This window comes from Rattus rattus, chromosome 13 (assembly GCF_011064425.1).
Source record: "Rattus rattus isolate New Zealand chromosome 13, Rrattus_CSIRO_v1, whole genome shotgun sequence".
Taxonomy (NCBI): Eukaryota; Metazoa; Chordata; class Mammalia; order Rodentia; family Muridae; genus Rattus; species Rattus rattus.
In genome coordinates, this window is record NC_046166.1 from 60,724,415 (window position 1) to 60,746,591 (window position 22,177).

A 22,177-nucleotide genomic window follows, 5' to 3' on the forward strand; every position below is an offset into this window, starting at 1 on the left:
ATGTTTGTTAAAGTATGTCTTGTTTAAGGAAGTATGTCACGGGTGGGAGTGGAGGGTTGGGGGTAGGCTGATAGGCTTTAATAAAGACTTGAGCCACTCCCAGCTTGTTTTTTTTCTTTGTGCTTGTAGTTTACAATGTGAGCTCTCAGGGTTGGTGAGATGGCTCAGTAGTTAAGAGGACTGGATGCTCTTCCAGAGAACCTGGGTTCAGTTCCCAGCACCCCACATGGTAGCTTACAACTGTCTGTAACTCCAGTTCAGGGGACCCAACATCTTCACACAGACACACATGCAGGCAAAGCATCAATGCATGTGTAATAAAACTAAATAAATTTTTTTTTCTAAAAATAGAATAGTCCTAAAGCATTTAGATTCTGTAATATTTTGTGTAACTCATTTTTAAAGTGTTATTTTTATATTTGTGTGTGTATATGTATGCGTGTGTTTGTTTGTGTTTCACCTGCATATATATATATTTTTTTTTTCACCACATGTATGCAGTGCCTGTAGAGACTAGAAGGGCTTCAGAATTCCAGAAGTAGAATTACTAATGGTTGTAACCTGGGTCCTCTGGAAGAGCAACCAAGTGCCCTTAACTGTTGAGACATCTCTCTGTCCCTGTACTATTTTGTGTAATTACAAATATTATATTTGACAGCTTTGTGCCTGTGACTTTTTAAGACTTATTTATTTTAATTATATGAGCATATTGTATCTATCTTCAGACACAACTAAAAGAGGGCATCAGATCCTGTTACAGGTGGTTGTGAGCCACCATGTGGTTGCTGGGAGTCGAACTCAGGACCTCTGGAAGAGCAGTTGGTGCTCTTAACCCCTGAGCCATCTCTCTAACCTGTGACTTTTTTTATAGTGGAGTGATTTCCTTGGGAAGCTGGAGTACAGACCAAAAAGTCACATGATACGGTATCAAATCTTGGTCTTTCTATTCTATTAAAGAGTTCTTTTTTCAGACTGAAAACCTCAAGGGCTTATGAGGAATACATTGCTTGGCTCTTTAATCTTTTATTGTTTCTGACCACACACACTTCTTCAGGTATATTTTGTTTCTCTGATTTTAATTTGTTTCTAAAACAGGTCCTACTAATGTAGTCCTCCTGCCTCATCTTCCTTAGTACTGGGGATTACAAGTGTGTACACACAATTAGGGTTCCTCCCTTCCCTCAAATAGTGTCACACTATGTAGACGGCTAGCTACAAACTTGAAATTCTTCCTGGTACATCCTGCTGGGAGTAACATTTACAAGAAAACATGATTCTGTGTGTCTCCTATTTTAAAAAGCTAAAGTGAAACTAGGGAGATAGTTTAGTGGACAAAATGCCTTCCATGCAAACGTGATGATCTCAGTTTGGATTCCCAGAACCACATAAAGACTGAATGCAGTAGCCCGTGTGTCTGTACTCTCTAGCCTGCCTGGGATTTAACACAGTAAATAAGAGGTCCTGTGTCAAACGAATTTAAAGGCAAGTTGAAGACAAGGTCTCACTGTCTAGGTTGTCCTCTGACCTCCACAAGCATGCTGTGACATATGCATCCTCCATATCATGCACATTCATTCATTCATTCTCTCTCTCTCTCTCTCTCTCCCTCTCTCTCTCTCTCTCACACACACACACACACACACACACACACACACGGGGGGGGGGCAAACAAATAATAAAAAACATAAGGTAATAGTTGAAGTTTAGGGCTTAGCTTTAATCTTATTTGGAGCACTAAGCAGGATCTGGATATGAGCAATGTTATAGTCTGTGTAGGTGATTTAAGACCACAGGAGAACAGATTGGCATTGTATCTTGGAGGTGGCACACCTGTCTGACACACACAAGGCCCTGGGTTTAGTTCCCAGCACTGTTTAAAACAATAACCAAACTATAATAACCACAGTAGTAAACAGTACAGTGAATTTCCCTGTTATCTGTTGTTGTCGTCGTTGTCATCAGGAAAGCAGGGTGGTTGCTTAGTTCAATATGACTGGGGTCATTTCTTGAACTCATCGTGATACTTATAGTAATGTAGTCACCATCTTTTGAACAAATTGTGTATCTGCTAAGTCTTTTGTTGTTGTTGTTTTGTTATCTCAGTTTTTCCTAATAATCCTGCAAGGAAAGTTTTGGCCTTCATTTTCCTATTAGAGAAACTGAAGCTAAGAGTAACTAAATATAAACTATTAGAGAATGTTTCTGATTTTTTTCTTTCTATTATATGATTTTTTTCCCCTCTACCTTGTTCCCCAGGATTCCTAGAGTTGCCTTCTGTAAGCAAACGTTCTCCTCTTAGACATGTTGCTGTGAGTTAAATGTAATCAAATGTTATCTGTCATCACAATGTAGGCTTCCATCGATGTCCCATAACTTCAGTTTATAATCTGAGCTCAGTGCCTGGCGTGTGATGTAGAGACTAGAGAAGAGAAAGAGCGCCTCAGAGACTGCTTACTGACACCTTTACTTCCTAAAGTTTTCAAGGTTGAACATTAAGGGCATTTTAGCCCTTCAGCCCATTCATCTTTTCCTCTCTGATTACCTTTTTTTCCAGAGTCTGAATTCTTACGCAAATGGAGCATATGGCCCACCTTACCCTCCTGGCCCTGCAACAGCAAGTGCTGCCTCTTACTCTGGGGCTTACTACGTACCTGGTTATACTCAAGGCACTTACTCCACGGACATTCCTAGCACCTACCGTTCACCTGGTAACAGCCCGACTCCAGTGTCGCGTTGGATGTATCCCCAGCAGGACTGTCCGACAGAAGCGCCTCCTCTGCGGGGTCAGGTGCCAGGGTATCCTGCTTCACAAGTAAGCAGCCTCCTGGGAAGGAAGGAAAGCGCCTCTATTTCCTGAATTTCAAATAGTAGAAAGTTACCCATTTATACTAGTGCTGTTTAGGAAGACAAGTAGAGCCATACCCGCTGTGTACACCTTCAACCCCAGTTTTCAGGAGGCAGAGGCAGGTGAAGCCCTTGGAGTCATGACCATTCAAGACTATGTAGTGTGACCTTGTCTCAAAAACAACAAAACAGAAAATACTGTAGCTATTCAGAGATTATTTGACAAATGGAGGAATGGAGTTTCTTTTATATTGATGCCTAAATGGATTTGGCTGAAGTGACCTTAAAAATGCCATAATTTTAACTCTTTTAAATCCTAACATTTTATTATTGTGTGCATGGTAGGAGTTGTGAGGGATGACATACATGTACCACAGGACAATTTTGTGGAGCGTGTTTTCTCTTCACTTTCTGTGGGTTCCATGGATCAAACTCAGGTCCCCAGACTTGCATAGCAAGTGCCTTTACCCACTGAGCCATCTCTCTGGCCCATAATTTATATTTTTTTCTGTTTGTTTTTTTCTTTTTCTTCTTTGAGACCAGGTCTTCGTATGTAACCCTGGGCACCTGGACCTCCATGTACAGACCTAGTTGGCCTCAAACTCACAGCAAATTGCCTACCACTCACTCCTGAGTGCTGGACTAGGGACATATGCCACTACACCTGCTCCTCTTTTGTTCTCTCTTATTCTTTTTTTTTTTTTTTTTTTCCGGAGCTGGGGACCGAACCCAGGGCCTTGCGCTTGCTAGGCAAACGCCCTACCACTGAGCTAAATCCCCCAACCCCGTTCTCTCTTATTCTTATTATTTTTAATTCTATGCATACTCTCGTGGCTGTGTTCTTGTACATGAATGCGGGTACTCACATTCATGGAACTGGAGTGACAGGTTTGGGAATCACCTGCTATGGTATCTAGGACTTAAACTTGAGTCCTCTAGAAGAGCGGTATGTGCTCTTAACCACTGCCACATTTCTCCAGCCCCCATAAAGTTTGTAATAGATCTTTTGTTGCTGCTTGAAGCTTTCCCTGACTGAACCTTTCCTAACACTGTTGGGTGTGTTACCTTGCTGTGAGTGTGCCGGGCGTATTTATTGTTTGGAGAACACTCTGCTGTCCGCATGTTTACAGTGTGTGCATTCATTCATCTGTATGTTTTTGGAAAATACATGCTTCATCCAGTGAATTTGAAGACTAACTCATGAGTCTTTCACCAACTCTGTTCTTTGTGTTTTGGGAGCCAGGTTTTCTCAGGTGTGGAGAATTTTTGGTAACTGATTAATGAGTTACTAGCAGGTCAGGACCTCTCTGTGCTATTTTTATTACTTTTAAGCTTTGTTTTTTTAAAGAAGTGATCAACGAGCATACCAGCACATTTGTTTTTCCCAATCTAGAACCCTGCAATGACCTTGCCCCATTATCCTTACGGAGATGGCAACCGCACTGTGCCACAGTCAGGAGCAACTGGACGACCACAAGATGATGCATGGGCTTCTAGTGCTTACGGGATGGGAGCCCGTTATCCCTGGCCTTCAGCTGCACCCTCAGCCCCCTCTGGGAACCTGTACATGACAGAAAGTGCTTCACCATGGCCCGGTAACAGTTCTCCTCAGCCACCTCCTTCACCTCCACCCCAACAGCCTAAGGTAGGAGGCCTTCCAAATGCAGTTCTTTTGATCTCTAGGCAATTAAGAGGATATAAGATGACACTTCTTTTTGGATTAGTCTATTAAATGCAAAAATGATGGTCATTGCTACCCTACGGCATTATGTTAGCTTAGTTTGTTATACTTTTATAAATAGTATTATTTGGGGATTTTTTTTTTTTTTTTAGGTTTTTATCTTTTTGTAATTTTTCATTATTTTTATGTGTATGAATATACTGACTGCCTCTGTCTATGTGTATGAATATACTGGCTGCCTCTGTTTATGTCTATGTAATTTTTCATTATTTTTATGTGTATGGTATACTGGCTGCCTCTGTCTATGGGCCACATGTGTACTCGGTGCCCTTGGAGGCCAGAACCCCTGGAACTTGAGTTACAGACAATGATGACCTGCCTTGTAGCTACTGACAATCAAATCTGGGTTCCTGGGGAGAGCAGCCAATGCTCTCACCTGCTGGCCATCTCTCCAGCACCGTATCTTTTTTTAAAAGAAAAAAGACAGGAAAATGCTTCTTTTTTGCTGTGATACTATCTGAATATTAAGTAGAATCAAGGGATTATTTTACAGCCTCATGATTTGCAGCAGGAGGGAAAACAATGTGAAATAGCACACGTTGGCTTGTGTGCTGGCTTTACCTAAGCCACAGACACACTTTCTGCTTTTGCCTATGCTCTGCAAGCTTTTACTATTTGAGGGAAACGAATGATGAATTGTGAGTAGTAAGATGGGCTGGGGAGTGTTCCCAGGAATGACTTGCACTGGGTAGATTCCAACTGTCACATTTATAAATTCTGTGCCTGTTGCTTGAAAGGACTCTCCTGTCATCTTCTGACAGTGCTGACCTCTGGTTACTTAGGAGCCAGTTTTGTGGGAATCTTTTCAAGTACTGTCCTGGTTGGTAAAAGATGTGTACTAACATCTAATGTTGATAGCTTCCATGAAAACAGCTTTCTTCTTTCTGTCTTCCATTCCAAGGACTCCTCATATTCCTATAGCCAATCGGGTCAAGGCATGAACCGGCACAGCTTTCCTTGCAGCGTCCGTCAGTATGAATCGCCGGGAGCAGTGAACAATGATGAATCAGACCTTTTGGATTCTCAAGTCCAATATAGTGCTGAGCCGCAGTTGTATGGGAATACCAGCAGTGAGCATCCAAGCAACCAAGTTCCCAGTAATAATCTCCCTGAAGAGTGTTTCTCTTCAGATGAAGGCACTCCTCCAAGTATTAAAAAAATCATACATGTGCTGGAGAAGGTCCAGTATCTTGAGCAAGAAGTAGAGGAGTTTGTGGGGAAAAAGACAGACAAAGCCTACTGGCTTCTGGAAGAAATGCTGACAAAGGAACTGTTAGAACTGGATTCTGTTGAAACTGGGGGCCAGGACTCGGTGCGTCAGGCCAGGAAAGAAGCTGTTTGTAAGATCCAGGCCATACTGGAAAAGTTAGAAAAAAAGGGATTATGAAATAATTCAGAATGCAATGGAAGCCTGTTAATGATTTGGCCAAAGAACTCTTTAATTTGGTTAGTTCCCATCTTTTGAAATGCCTGTTGTGACAAGAAGCAACACATTCCAACTTTCTTCTGAGCTAAAACTTGAAAGGAAAAAGAACTGGAAAGCCAGCAGAGGAATGGAATTGCAGCAGTGACAAGATTCTTTTCAGTTTTCAGATGACTGCACATAATAGGAAACTGGAATTATCAGTATTGCCAAGTAGACCTACTCTTTAAGAAACCCACTGGTGTCTGGAGGCTGCTGCTTATCAGGTCGCAGGAGGGAGATAGACTTTATGTAACAGGTTGTCAAAAACCGGATTTGAGACAAGCAGGCTGTTTTGTAAGCATCTGAACTGTCACATTTTTGTGCATTGTGACTGCATATACTTCATGTGTATATTATAGCTTAGACTCTTGGACCTCTGTTCTGTTTTCTTACCAGCAGGTCACAGATGTAATACTATTCTACTTCTTCGTACATTTTTGTAGTAATATGTTTAATATAATCAAATATTGGCAGCCAGATAGATGAGCAGTTCTGAATGAATTCATATCCTTTTACCACTTGAATATATTGCAATGTGTAGTGGGCTCCTAAAGTCATTTGTCTCCCTTTCTGTGTAGCATGTTCCGTTCCGTTCTTCCCACTTCTGCTTTTCATGATGGGGAAGGTGACTCTGAAAATTACATTAACATAAGAATGACAATGTTTGCCACATTCTTTGCTTTGTTGTATTTGGATAAAGATCTCTGAAATTGCCTTTTTAAGAAAAATATCTTTTGGCTATTACTGCTTCTATAAAGAGCCTTATGATAAAAAAGTAGAAACTTAAATGCCACAGTTAGTATAAGTAGTGACTGCAAAAAAGTAACAAATATGATTATTTAATAACACTGGTCTCCATTCGGTAGATCTGTGGGACAGATCTGAGCTCAGTGTGTAGCTGATAGAAGGAAAAGAAGGAGATTCATGCTCAGGGAATGAGTCAGCCTTAGCTGAAGTGGAAAATTAATTAATACTTTTAATTTAAATTTGGTCTTTATTTTGTAGGATAAATTGCATAGAATTGCCTGTTTCATAAGAAAGATGTTTATCATTAATAACAGTCAATTTAGAGCCGAGTTTAAGAAAAGGGGCCTTTTTTGGTTATCTGTGTATGTTATACAGAGACAGGTAAATAATTTACCCTTTAAGCCTAAAGTGAGATCTAGCATACAGTATCCGCTTTTGCAACAAAGGCAGTTTCTTAGTAAAATATCAAGGTGATGCTTTCTTCTAGACTAGCCGGCCTTTATGTTAGTGATACTAAGCATATAGCCATCCTTCTACTCACAAGAAGCAAACCGATGCCAACATACGATGAGAAGAAATGTAGTAAGAATATTGTCTAGGGGCTGGAGGTGTGGCTCTGTTAGTAGAGTGTTTGCCTACCGTACATGAAGTCCTAGGCTAATCCCCAGTGTTGTATAAACAAGTGTACATACCTGGCTCAGCACTTGGGAGGTGAACACAAGAAGGCGGCAAGTTTAAGGTCATCCTTGGCTACATAATAAATTCAAGGCTAGCCTGAGCCAAGTAAGATCCTGTCTCCAAAAACAAACAGGATAAGTGATTCAAGAAGTGATCATTTTATTCCAGGAGTCTGTGGTTTTTAAAAGATTTTATTTGGCTGGGTTTGGTGGTGTACACTTTAAATTCAGGCAGAGGAGGCCGGTAGATCTCCTGAGTTCAAGGCCAGCCTGGTCTACAGTTCCTGATCAGCCAAGGCTACAGAATAAGACAGTATCAAATCCACCTCATCTCATCTAAGCTTTCTATCTCTACCAATCTATCTACCTATCTTACCAACCATCTATCTAATCAATCATCCGTCTATGGGGTGTGTGTTTTGTATTTATGAATTTCATTTCTGAGACAGAATTTCATGCCAGGTTGGCCTTAAACTTTTGCATGCAGCCTAAGACAACCTAGAAGTTCTGGTCCTCCCGCCTCGCTTTGTGTTACACATGTGGTGCTAGGCAAGCACTGTACTGAGGTATAGCTGTAGCCCTGATTCTCTTATATAGGATATATACATAAAAGAATATATAAATGTTTTTAAAAGGTTTTTTAAGCTGGATTAGTGGCACACACCTGTCACTCCAGCATTCAGAGGCAGAGGCAGGTAGATAGATCTCTGAATTTGAGACCATCTTGGTCTTCATAGTGCTAGACTAGCCAGGAGTGAGATCTAACTACCCCTCAAACAGTTCTCTATAAAAGTTTGACAGCTATACTTAAAAGTTTAAGAGGAGAAACCTTAAAGCTGTGTTGCCACTGAGACAGTGATAGATTCAGAAGAAAACATGTCTGCTTAACTTACGCTGCCCAAGATGCCAATTAATTCATTTGTGTATAGGTACAGGTTATGCACAAATGTATATATATGTGTATATACCTTAAGTTATTTTTTGAACTACTAACATGATTTTAAGCTTACAGAGGAGTTGTAAAAATAGCATTCCTGCGTATCCTTCGTTCACCTTCTCTTTGTTTGACATCATCTCTGATGAAAACATTTGTCAAAATTAAGAGTTAATAGTGCTATAATAGTAGCCGAAGTGGCCAGCTAGCAGTAGATGCTTTATCTTTTCAGTAGCATCCTTTTAACCATTCAGAGCCTATTTTGCATTTGGTTGTCTGTCTCAGTAGCCTCTCGCTCTGTGCCATTATACCATGAGGATAGCGAGTGTTGTCATGTGTTTCTGGAGTGGTTCACATCGAGCACTCTTCTAAAGTGGTGTCTGCTAGGATCCTCTGCTGTAAGCTTTTCCCCTGCTTCCCTTTGTAATTACTAAGTATTTGCTAGAGACACTTTGAGACTATGCAAACGTCCTGTTTCTGCTTAGTTTGCCTTTGACTATCTCCTGGCCGATCTTGCTTGTGGCATTTACTACTGTGGTGTTTAAATGGTGATTTTCTATTCTCATTTCTTCTATATTTAATAATTGAAATTCTTGAAGGGACTGTGGTTTATGGATTTATATTTTTAATTATAACAAGATATTCAGGATAGGTATAAACTCAGAACTTAAAGATATAAATTATGTTAATTGATTCCAGTGGCCAGTATCAAAGAAAAAAAAGCAACATTTGTGACCTGTCTTTGAAAATGTAATCAATTTAAGGAGGAAACTAGTATTTATGATTTGTAAATTTTGTTAGACTTTTGACTTGAACTTGATTTGAAACTGAAACAATTTTCTTTTGAAATTCACATCTAGACTTTTTTAAGGTGTCTAAATTTATATTACTTTGGGGGTCATTTTTGTCAAAATCTTGAATAAAGTTACCTACACCTGGCATGATAAACTGCTGTTTTCTCTCTAGCACCTGTGTTCAGGTAAAATACCAAGGATAACACTAAACAGACCAGCCCTACCTAATGACGCTTCTGGAGCCTGGTGGGTTCTTCTCCACCTACTGCTGTGTGCTGCTTTTACAGGCTTTTAAAACAAAGAGGTTTGTAAAACCAAAAATAATCAACAATAAAAGAAATAGTGCTTTAGTTAGTTGGTATAAACAGTAACCTTTAACAAGTTTTGTTTTTTGTTTTTTTCCCCCCATTGGAAGGTATAGACTAAATTGTCTTGTAAGAAAAGTCTTGAGAGGGTAGATAGTTGATAAAGCTTCCTTTTTCAACCTTGATTTTCTTTTCTTTCTTTTTTTTTTTTCTGGAGCTGAGGACCGAACCCAGGGCCTTGCGCTTGCTAGGCAAGCTCTCTACCACTGAGCTAAATCCCCAACCCCTTGGTTTTCTTTTTTAATCATTTTTTAAAGTTGTAAGTTTAGGGCGGGTGAAGTGTCTCAGTGGGTAAAGGTACTTAACCCCAGATCTGAGGACCTGAGTTGAATCCCCAGGACCCATAGAGGGAAAGGAGAGACCTGAATGGTTTTTCTCTTGACTTCCGTGTGCATGTCCCCGCCACCACCACCACACACTCAAAAATAAGTGTATAAAAATATTTATGTTCTGAGTTTAATGAGCAATCTATTGGTCCCACCGCTCCCCCCTCCCTCTTTTCTTCCCCTCCAAAGGCAACCTCTTAAAAGGTTTGTTAGATTCATAGCTGGGCAGTGCTTGTACCTTTAATCCCAGCACTGGGGAGGCAAAGGCAGGCAGATCTCTGAATTCAAGGTTAGCCGGGTCTATAAAATGTTTTAGGCACAGAGAAACCCTTGTTTTGAAAAACAAAATTTTGTTAGGGTTACTATTTTAGGTGTTTTGAGTGTTTTGCTGTGTGAATGAGTGTTCACTGTATATGCCTGCTGCCCTTGAAGACCTGAAGAGGGCATTGGATCCTCTGGAACTGGGGTCACAGTTAAGAGTGACTGCCATGTGAGTGCTGGGAATGTGAACTCCAGGACCCCTGCAAGAGCAGTCAGTGCTCTTAACTGTTAGCTTACTCTCCAGCCCCTGCCATCACTTTCCAATGTAAAATATACTTGGGAAATGTATCCCTGACTAAATAACACAATTGTATTTTTTCTCTTGATCTTAGAGCTCTGTTGTTTTGTGAGACAGTCACATGTGCAGATTGGCTCTGAGCTAGCTCTGTAGCCCAGGCAGGGTAGCTTTGGAATGTGCTCTTCTTACCTCATCCTGCAGGAATTGGGGATTACTGTACCGTCCCACGCTTCCTACAGGATGATAGGTGTTTCTTTTTCTGCCACTTCCACCATCTGGCTCAGTCTGTCCCTCCACACTTCTGAATACATTTCTTTGTCATTACTAACCAGGGCTCGGTCCTGTAGTGAGTGGGATTTCTTGAACGACTTGTTTTCCCAGGAATGAATCTTTTGTCTTACTTGAATGCCTGTGTCCTCAATGATCTATTTGGACTCTGAGTATTTTCTCAAGATCTGCACATTATTTCATTTTGTTTCAGATTCCTGGGGAAGTTTGCTGGAGCCTTTCTTTCCACAAGGGAATAGATGGAGAATTCCCTTTGCCTCGTGTCTTCCTCTATTGCATGTTGTGATGGTTTGAATATGCTTGGCCCAGGGAGTGGCACTATTAAGAGGTGTGACCTTGTTGGAGTAGGTGTATCACTGTGGGTATGGGCTTAAGACCCTCCTCCTAGATGCTGCCATGCTCCCACCTTGATGATGATAAACTGAACCTCTGAACCTGTAAGCCAGCCCCAATTAAATGTTGTCCTTTGTAAGAGTTGCCTTGGTCATGGTGTCTGTTCACAGCAGTAAAACCCTAACAAAGACACATGTGTGGTTTTGGTGGTGGTGGTAGTTTTTTGTTTGTGTGCATTTTTTTTTTTTTGTTTTTCTTTTCTTAGCCTATTTCAAGAGATGTATTTTTAGTAGCTTCATATAAAGTGTTTGATTTTTAGATCTTATGTAACTTTTTTTTTTAAATCAGTAATGTTAATTTTATTCCTTCCAGTTGACTGTCAGCAGTGAAACAGGAAAGTCGGCTACAAAATAGGAGAGCTGCTTTCCTATTTTTTGGGCTGGGGTTCTCAGCACTGCTGCTAAGACTCCAGGGGCCTTTTAGTGGCTTTAACATTCCCACACAGGGCAGGGCCACTCACTGTCTGGTCTTTTCGCAGTTTTCTGAGAGTCTCACCTATTTTCCCTGCCACTGGCTCCGTAAGCCTGGTATTATAAAGGCACCTCCATCACGAACGTCCTTGGAAGAGCAGATTTTGTGTAACTTAAAGTGTCCATTTTACCACACATTGGACAATTAGTTTATTAGGTGGGTATAAATACTAAGAAATGGTTATTTTAAGAATTGGAGATTGGGGGCTGGAGAGATGGCTCAGTGGTTAAGAGCATTAACTGCTCTTCCAGAGGTCCTGAGTTCAATTCCCAGCAGCCACATGGTGGCTCACAACCATCTGTAATGGGATCCAAAGCCTTCTGGTGTGTCTGAAGACAGCTACAGTATATTCATGTACGTAAAATAAAAAGGTTTTAAAAAATTGTAGGTTGTTTTGTTGTTTCAGTTTCCAGGATTTATTTCTAGAATTGTTTCTGAGAAATGTGTACGACTGTGGTCATCTATATCAGACCCTTTAGGGAGAGAGGGCAGCTTCATATGCAGCCTAGGCTGACTTCATACTCAGTATGTGGTCAGTGATAGCCTTGAACTTGAGATTTTCCCATCTCTAGCTCTTAAGTGCTGGGGTTGCAGGTTTATGTGGCTATTCCTGGGTTTTCTGTTTGTTTGTTTATGTGGTTTTGTTTTTGAGTTTTGTTTGTATTGTATTCTTTTGAGACAGGGTTTCTCTGTGTAGAAAGGTTGGCCTTGAACTCAGAGAGATCCACCTGCTTCTTCCTTCTGAATGCTAGGATTAAAGATGTGCACAACCATTGCCAGGTTAGCTTGTAAGGTTTCTAAAAATTCTGTCATGGAATTTAGCATTGTAGCTTTGGTGTGGGTCTATCTTTATTCATTTTGTGGGGACATATCCATCTTTAGAAATCAAGTATTTATATGGTAATTTCCTGATTTTTATTTGGCTTGTTAAGTTCCCCCTTACCTAGGCCTACCTTTAACATAATTACTACCCTACCTTATCCCCTTTTTTTAATGAGACAAGGTAGGCAGCCTTGCTGTCCTGGAACTTTGCGTAGACCAGGCTGGCCTACAGCTTACAGAGATGTCTGCCTCTACCTTCTGGGTGTTGGAATTAAAGACGTGTACCACTGTGTCCAGCTTGCACAACTATTAATGTCTAATCTTTTTCCCTTGAGACTCTTTGTGTAGTTATAATACTGTATATATCTGAAACTATTTCTTTTTTCTGAATTAGACTTCCTCCAAAATTACTTTTTAAAATTTACATTTTTATCAATACAGGTATTTCTTAAGGTCTGTTCTTAGATTGTTTTGTGATTCTTCATATTGTGGGGAAGGGAGGGGTTTTCTCCTTCCACAATGAATGTTCCAAGGATTGAACTCAGGTCCTCAGCCACCTCACTAATGCCAACATGTACACCTTTCAGTATTTCCAGGATGTCTGCAGACTGTTCCCAGGGTGTTTCTGGGAGAGCCAGCACCCACTGCATCAGACCCACTGTGTGAGCTTGTTTGTATAGGATAGCAGACTCCACATGTCACAGAAGGGAAATCTGTTCTACAGAGTGCAATGGTAGTCATCTGTGATAGGCTAGTGGTCAGCTGTGTGATCAGTCACTAACCAGAGGACATGGCTCTCAAAGTGCTGTCTGGATCTGACCACTGAAAGTGCTGGGAATGAAGCACCCAGTAATTGGAGCAGCAAACTTGAGCACAGGCCCCGGCCAGTGTCTGTGTTAGATGGTGCTGACGTCAGCAGGGTTTTCAATAGCAACAACGGCACGAGCTGTCAGCAGTAGCTTTCCCAGGTCTGCAGTGCTGCATCATTTCTTGCTTCCTAAGAGACTAGAACTTTGGCTGAACCTCACAGCCAGAGTTAATACACCTTGCGTTTACTTAAGACTGCTGTCCTACTGTGTGCTCAGCCTATTTGTTTATGTGCCTTTAAGAGAATTATGTGACAACCTATTTGCCTTTGGTTTCCCGAATAGTAAGCTTTTACAACCTAAGCAAATGCATAGCTGTAAATCTGTTCCCTTCCATGCCCCTGGCCTACAGTAATGTGTGTGTGTCTGTATGTGTTAGGATCATCATTTGCTGGAGACAGCAGAGAGGCTGGAAATAGCATTGAGATATTGTCTGTTATCTGGGTTAGTTGAGGTCAGTTGGGAGTCAGTGACTTCATCCCTTGTAACTCTTTCTGCTTTGCTTTTTCTGTGCTGTTCAACGACAGAGGACAAAGCCCATTGTTAGACACAGGACAGGAGAAGTCAGAACCACAAGATAATATTCAGGCGGAGGGAGCACAAATTGAGATTGATAAACGGGAGTAGGGAGAAGACACACAAAGGGCAGAGAATGCAAATCTGGGCTCGCTCTTAAATGTGACACCAACACATTGGTGGCTCTGAGTTTATTATCAGTATGTTCGAACTGAGCGCACAGGTCCTCTTCAAATTTATAATGTGGTCATTTCTCCTTTTTTAGATGTACTGTTTCTTCTGGAAGTCAAAGTTGGGGCTACTTTAAGTGGGTTCCAGTGGAAAGGAATTTGAGGATGTCCTCCTCCTCTTGCAGGATATCAAGGGCTCCAGACATCATGCAGAGGTTTTCATTTAAATTATAACTTGAATCAAGCCTACTGTGTACTGGGCAGTACAGAAAGTCCAGTTTGGTTTTGTTCAAAGACAAGTCTTGCTAGGATACTTAACCCTCCTGCCTCAGGCTCCTGTAGAACACCCGGGATTGCAAGTCTATACCATCGTGTCGTGCCTGGCTGGTTGTGGGGTTTCCAGTATAATTCTATTACAATGAAAACCCCAAATTACTTCTAGAAAATTCTTGGGCCTAGGGAGATGGTTCAGCTGGTAAGGTTTATATGCAAGTATACGGCCTATGTTCTAACGTCTAGTGCCTTTGTAACCTGGCAGTGTGTGCCAGGGAGGCAAAGACAGGAGGATGCCTGGGACTCAACTACCCAGCTAGTCCAGCCAAATCAGTAAGTTCCAGGTTTAGTCAGAGAGGCAGAGCCAAGGGGATCTATGAGTTCAAGACTAGCCTGGTCTACAAAGTGGTTCCAGAACATCCAAAGCTACATAGACCCTTCCACATTGTCGGCCCTAGGGATCAAACTGAAGACATCAGGCTTTACCCCCTGAGCCATCCCCACCTGCTCCCACACATTTTTTAGTTTTCTTATTTTGAGAAACTATAGACTCACATGCAGGGTTTTTTAAATTGTGCTTTTTTAAAATTATTTTTATTTTATATATTTTTATTTTGCCTGCATGTATGCCTGTGTGATGGTGGCAGATCTTGGAATTACAGACAGTTGTAAGCTGCCATATGGGTTCTGGAATCGAACCCGGGTCCTTTGGAAAAGTAGTCAGTGCTCTTAACTGCTGAGCCATCTCTCCAGCTCCTGCTTTTATTTTTGAGATTGTAATTTAATTACAATATTTCTCTTTTCCCTCTTCCTCCAAACCCCCCCAATATGTACTTCCCTTTTCTCTTTCAAACTCATAGTAGAAGCCTCTCTTTTTCAGCAATTGTTATTGCATGTGTGTGTATGTGTGTGTGTGTGCGCGTGCGTGCGTGCATGCGTGCGTGCGTGCGTGTGTATTTCTTCACTATAATGTATTGAGTCCATATAATGTTACTTGTATGAATGCTTTTAGGACTGACTGACTGGCACTGGACAAACAGTTGGTGTGTTCTTTGGTGAGGACTACCTCTCCCATTCCCGGCTCTCCTTATTTACCTGTAGTTCTTCATGGGCTGAGGCCTTGTGGACTTTTTTCTCAACAGTCTGGCTCTACATGCAGTTTTAATAAATGATACAGATAGCTCAGCAGTTAATTGCAAGTTGTTCCCCTGTAGGATCTGCATTCAATTCCCAGAACCCATGTCAGGCTGGTCCCAACCCTGTAACTCCAGTTCTAGAACATCCAGTGCTCCAAGGGCACCTACTCTCACATGTGCATATCACGCACATATACAGGTAACTAAAAACTAAACTACATGATACAGGGGCTGGAGCGACGGCTCTGTGGTTAAGAGTGCATACTGTTCTTGCAGAGGGGCCTGAGTTTGGTTCTTAGAACTCATATCAGGCAGCTCACAACTTCCTGTAACTCTAGGTCCATAGGACGCAACACTAAGGATACTATACTTGTGTACAGCCTCCCCACCCCCACCCCCACCCCCACACACGTTCTTATTTAAAAATTAAAGCCTTTTCAATGACATAGAGATTCCATGTAACCTTTACCTGGTTTCTCCTGGTAGCAACAGGTAACAGACACTGCTCAACTGGCTTGGAAGTCACTGTAGACCAGGCTAGCACCCTGAGTGCTAGGATTGAAGCCATGTACCACCCACTGTGGCCTTATTTTGTCCATTTTCTAACTTATTAATACACCTTAAGAATACTTTCCATCTTTAGAAAATCTGTGATAACATAGAGTTCCAATATATAACTCAATTCTATTATATTAACACCTTTATGGGACATTTATAATAGCCATCCTTGGTATTTACCTGATAATCTTCTTTTTCCTTTTAAGAGTCATGTTTCCTTAGGGGTGTCTTGGCTGTGCTACATCCCTGGCTTCACTTGTTTATGACAGTCTGGGAACTACTACCTGAACTATTTTGTAGATTGGCCTTCAGATATGAAATTAGACTGGAGCTATGAGTTTGAAGAAGAGAAGGCACAGAGGTGGGTAGACCCTCTCGTCAGTCTATCAAGGTAATATATATATATTATACGTGTATATATGAGATATAGATATGTATATGTACATGTATATATCCAATACAGTATATACATATATTATATATTCATACATATACTATGCATGTTATATATATATATATATATATGCATATATACACATACATACTACCAACAGGACATTGTACATGTTGACACCTTAATTACTGGCCAGAATAGTATCTGTCAGATTTCTATCCTGTAAAGGAAGTCTTTTAAAATGTTTTTCTTCATCTAGTAAGTGTACATGACTTACTTTATAGATCAATTATAAGTTGAAAAATTCCCTAAGTCAAAATGGATTGAGGGCCAATGAGATGGCTCAGCAGGTAAAAGGGCTTGCTGCTAAGCCTGATAACCTGGGTTAATCCTCAGAATCCACATAAAGGTGTGTCTTGACTACTTTTCTGTTGCTGTGATAAGATACCATGACCAAGGCAACTAGCAGAAGAAAGTTCATTTGTGGCTTTCAGTTTATAGAGGGTTAGAGTCCATGACCTTCATGTCAAGGTATGGCAGCAGGTGAACAGGCATGGTGCTGGAGCACTATCTGAGAGCTCACATCTTAAGCTACAGGCAAAGGTAGAGAGATAACTAGGAATGAGCTCTTGAAACCTCAAAGCCTGCCTCCAGTGGCACAGTTCTTCCAACAAGGCCACACCACCTAATTCTTCCCAAACAATTTCACCCACTGGGAAAAAGGATACATACTCAAGGATGTGAGCCTGTGTGGCTGTCCTCATTCAAACAGGGGAAAGGGAATCCCACAAGTTGTCCTCTGAGCTCTACACATGCACTGCATCCTGAGTATCTCCACACAATAAATAAATAAACATTTAAAATACTGAATTAAACGATGTAGAGCTTATTCCAGAAAGAGATGGGAATTATACTTGCTATCCGTCAGTTCTAACATTGCATATAAATCTCTTTAGGCACCTTCTAGCTATTATTCTTCCCTTTTGTTCCAGATCATGGGTCAGCAACTACCTGAGATCAAATTTAATTCCCCATCTCTGTTAGTTTGCCTAATGTCTCTGCTGCTTTCGTGCTGCCTGCAGGCCAGTGGATTAGCTGCGACAGAGACCTGTGGCCATGGGACCCAAAATATTTATCAGATTTCTGTGCTAAAATATTGAAAGGGAGAAAGTAGAAGCTTGTTTCATAGTTACACACACACACACACACACACACACACACACACACACACACACACACACAAGATTGCTCAGTGTTTAAGAACACTTGCTCAGGAAAAGGACTGGGTAACCCCCACCAGGGAGTTCACAACCACCTGTGCCTCTAGCTCTCTGGCCTTTGTGGGCACCTAGATATACACACATACATATAACTAAAAATAATGGAATAGTGAAAAATAGTAAAATATTTAACAAAAAGATTTAAACACAAATAGCTAGAAAAATTAAGTGAACTTTTACTTATGGAGCTATCATAAATATTTGTCTACAACTAGCTACTTCTTAGGCCTTTGGGGAACCTAAAATCTATTCTATTTGAGGCAGTGTGTTTCTCAAAGTACAGATCCCAGCATCTTGCATCTAAATCACACAGAGCACTTATTTAAAATGCAGATGCTAAAACAGATTCTTGGGTCCTGCCAAAGCCGCCCTGAAAGAGGACTTCTGATATATACCTGCATATTTGATTACTACCAATGTATGTAGTGCCTGACTCTTATAGCGTGCGCTAAGATAAAGCCATCTGTTTACTTGTTATCTCTCTTGGAAGGACTCTGAACTTCTTCATGGTAGACACTGTGCTAACCACTTCTGTGTTCGAAGTTCAGAGTAGGCACATGGAGTGACTAGAGTTCACAAAGGAGTTCATCCCTGGATGATGAAGATTTTGGAGGTGCTTCCAAGAGTAACAAAAGCAGAACTATTCTCACAAAATCATGAGGATCACAAGTTCAAGGTCATGGTCATCTTTAGCTTCACAGTTGGTCTGAAGCCAGCCTGGGATATCTAAGAGCCTATCTCAAAAGAAAATGACAAGCTATTTTAAAACTAGAGCAATAACAAAACTCGCAAGTCCAGGATAGAGTGATATATTTTAATGACATATTTTACTGGGATATGAAAAAAAAATCATGTTTTCAGATTCCAAATTACAACTTGAGAAGCATTTTGGTGGCTATGTGTACAGCCTCTTGCCTGGTATACCCAAGGCTCTGAAATTGATCTCTGGCGCTGCTAATGAAAAATAAGATCTAGGGCCTGAAGAGCTGTCTTGACAGAGCATTTTGGCTCCCAGAACCAAAGTTACTATCACCTGTAACTCCAGTTCAGGGGATCTGACAGCCTCCTGACCTCCACAGGCACCAGGCACATACATGATACACACATGTATGTGAGCAAAACACTCATACACATGAAGTAAAATAAATCTAAAATTTTAAAAATACCACTGTTAAGGACACCCAGCTCCCTCTCCCCAAAATGGGGGCTTGTGGTGTGGCCTAGAGTCACAGCATGTACAATCCCTTGGGACCCTACAGTGAAAGGAAAACTGACACCTGCAAGTTGTCCTCTGATTTCCACACGCATAGCAGTACATATCACTCACACACACACACACACACACACACACACACACACACGAATATATAAATGTAATACTTAAAGGTTGGAGACCAATATGGGGCTGCACAGCAAGGCCATCGCAAAGCAAAAAACACCACACAAAGAAAGGGTGTTACATAAACGTGTGGATATTTAAACCATATGGGTAAAAAATGTTCACGCTCAGTTCCTTCTCAGTTTCTGAAAAAAAAACTCGAACCCTTGCCTTGTAATCAAGTTAGAAACCAGTAAAGCATCTTGTCTTTCCTTCCTGCGGCACCTGCTAGTCGGGCGCTTCAGCAACAATCCACAATCTGCATCTCCAGCCCTGCCAGTCCCCAGAGTGCTGGGCTTGGGTTGACTAGCCACCGCCATCACCTTACATCATTTAGGATAAAGACAAAACACACCAAACCCCACTCTCTTGACAGTTATCCTGTCAGACAGACCCTTCAGTCACCCTAGCCCTGCCCACCGGGTGTTGACAGGACCCACCAGGGGTCAAGACGTCCGACTCCCCTCGAGGAAGCACCGAGTTCTGGTGAGTCCCGACGCGTCGTCTTCTCAGCTCCTCCCTCAGAGCCTCAGCCCCACGACGGCCACGCGCGTGCCCCCCACGCCACCAGCGCGTGCCCGGCGCGTGCCCGGCGGCCGACGCCTGCCCGCAGGAGGAGCTACATCTCGCGCGAGTCCCCCGCACATCTCGCGACACTTCGGCGGGTCCTCCTGTGCCTCAGGCCCTGAACCCGGTGAGCGGACGCCAGGCTCACTGCTCGCGGCTGGATCGCTGAGGAGCCCGCGGTGCGGGATTGGGGCGCGGCCACAGGCTCCGCCCGTCTGCCCGCCCCGCCCGGCTTGGGAGGTAGGCTGCAGCGGGGATGTGTCTCGGCTCCCTCCGCGAGGGCTGAGAGCGCGAGCGGCGCCAACAAGCAAAGCCAGGTCCGCGCGGGGGCCCGGGCCGGGCGAACCAGGTCGGGGGACCTCCAGTGTGCACCGTACCTCAGGGCATCCGTGGGCGGCTCGGCTGCTCTCGGCTGGGGCAAGGGGAGACTAGATCCCAAACTCGGAGCTGGTCGGGTGAGGAGGGCAGGCCGAGGTCTCCGGAGGATAACGGGGAGGCCTGGGAGCGTTTGTTCCTGAGCTGTGCGGTCGGACCGTGCCTGGTGCAGGATGCCGCTGTCTGTCTCCCACCCTGGGCTTTGGGTTCTACTTCTGCCTGTGCAGCGCTAGTCTGCCGGGTGCCTTAATGTTGGATAGGTGGGAACTCGCCTGTCATCCTTCGCCCCGGGGGCGATTGAGGTCACTTGCTACTTTTCACCCGAAACTCAGGCTCTGTGTCTTCCTGGGTCGGTGCGCAGCTATGGCTGCAGGCAAAGTTTCTGTTTGGGCGTTAAATGTACCACAGCCCGTATTGAAGCACACTGGCAGTGCCAGCCAAAATGGTTCTTGAGCGACTAGTTCTATTTTCTGTATATTAAGATTCCAATAGTTATGTAAATGAGTATGCAATAGAAATGTATAATACAGCCTGGGGGCCTTAAACCTACCTGTTTCACTGTATGTATGACACACTAAATGGCACACCTGGAAGTAGGAAATTTTCAGCCTTTGGTGCTACGTTTAGGTTGAAAATTGTGGTAAAATATCCTGTTTCAATCAGTTTCTTGAAATTTCTGTGTTTGTTAAAGAGCTTGTTGTGTGATTAAACATTTTTAGTTTTCTTTGGAGAATTGGGAGCTCAGTGCCGAATGGTGGAGCGGAACATTTTGTTTCCCTCCCCAAATAATTTATATATATATATATATATATAAAATTTGTTGCTTCAAGAACGGCTTCCAAAAACGATTTTTGAGTGTGTAACTATTTAGTGTCAATAGAGGCAAAATGATTCTCCTGATAGTTTTTTATTTTGTCTTCTAGAGCGAAATGTCATCGGGGGAATCGCACCAGGAGCAGCTGTCACAGTCAGATCCATCCCCCTCCCCAAACTCCAGTAGTTCCTTTGAGCTGCTAGACATGGATGTTGGCAGTTCCTACGAACCCGTTTCTCCACATTGGTTTTATTGTAAGGTAATAGACTCTAAGGAGCTCTGGATTCCTTTCAACTCTGAAGATTCACAGCAACTGGAAGAAGCACATGGCTTTGGTAGGAAGAAACTGGTAACTCTTAACAGATCCTAATAAACTAACAAGTAATAGCCCCGACTGTGATTGCTATTAAAATTAAATTTTAGAATTATCCCATTTTCATCTTTTTAAAACTGTGTTGTTTCTGCATAATTATTCAATACAGTTTTTGTATTCAAGCTTGTGTTTTACTTTTTAGTCAGAAAGTTTGTGTATAGAGTAAGGTGTCACACTGCAGATTGAACTAACATGTCACCTTTGTTCCCGTGTAACAAAGGGTTAGTGATGATATAGCATCATAATTGTCATTTATTTGCCTTTCCATTCCTCAAGTAAAAACTCGAGAAAACCTCTGTGTGTGTTTGTGTGTCTGTATGAGTGTGTGAGTGTGCGAGAGGCATTATTGTCTTAGAAAAGGAGAAAACAGTTCAGGTAGTATTTCTTTTTTTTTTTCCATTAAAATATAATTGGTTTGAAATACTAAAAATTGCTCATGAAGAAGCTGAAGAAAAAAAGAAAGAGATAGGGTCCAGACTCCATTTGCGAAGTTTCGGAATAGAACCTGTTTATGGGTCAGGTGATTGTTTGTACTGGGACTTACAATTGTGTTTTGGGATAGTCGTTGTGACACAGTGTACTTCTTTTCTCTTTTGTGATTCTTGATAGGAAAGGATTGTAATGAGAGGGTTGTCCCCACTGATGGGGGCAGATATGATGTCCATCTAGGGGAGAGGATGCGGTATGCTGTGTACTGGGATGAACTGCCATCAGAAGTGAGGCGGTGCACGTGGTTCTACAAGGGAGACAAAGACAACAAGTACGTCCCCTACTCCGAGAGCTTCAGCCAAGTTTTGGAGGTATTCCTCTGCTTCCGGTTTACCTACCGCCTTCCTCATTCTCTCTGTCCTGTTGCCTAGTATTGTCTTGAATTCTTCTAACAGATCATGTGAAACCTTCCAGGAAAAGATCACCTGCTTTTATGTCACACTTTATGTAATTTATCTCTGCAGGTTAGTTTCAGATTAAAGTTGTAATTTCATATTTCAAGTTTTATAGAAACTATATGGTGCCTTTTAAATCTTAATGTAGCTGGGCAGTGGTGGTACAC

The 22,177-nt window shown here is 42.1% G+C and overlaps 2 protein-coding genes across 4 annotated transcripts in view; both read left to right on the forward strand.

Moving 5' to 3' along the window:
* The window catches only part of Bag4 (BAG cochaperone 4), a 20,482-nt gene extending 11,126 nt beyond the window's left edge, over window positions 1–9,356 (forward strand). The window contains exons 3-5 of the mRNA XM_032918500.1: window positions 2,555–2,812; window positions 4,238–4,489; window positions 5,487–9,356. Of these exons, the coding sequence (XP_032774391.1) occupies window positions 2,555–2,812; window positions 4,238–4,489; window positions 5,487–5,972 (996 nt within the window). The 3' untranslated portion in view covers window positions 5,973–9,356. The remainder of the gene's footprint in view (window positions 1–2,554; window positions 2,813–4,237; window positions 4,490–5,486) is intronic.
* A 10,316-nt stretch (window positions 9,357–19,672) lies between these two features.
* Window positions 19,673–22,177, forward strand: part of Ddhd2 (DDHD domain containing 2) — a 29,363-nt gene continuing 26,858 nt past the window's right edge. The window contains exons 1-3 of one of the 3 annotated variants that reach the window (XR_004389799.1): window positions 19,673–19,804; window positions 20,863–21,012; window positions 21,736–21,926. Coding sequence is in view for 2 of the 3 variants with exons in the window: in XM_032919549.1 (XP_032775440.1) it covers window positions 20,869–21,088; window positions 21,736–21,926 (411 nt within the window). In the remaining variant the exon portion in view is untranslated. Of the gene's footprint in view, window positions 19,805–20,862; window positions 21,089–21,735; window positions 21,927–22,177 lie in introns of all 3 variants that reach the window. The other 2 variants (XM_032919549.1, XM_032919548.1) reach the window with 2 other exon arrangements.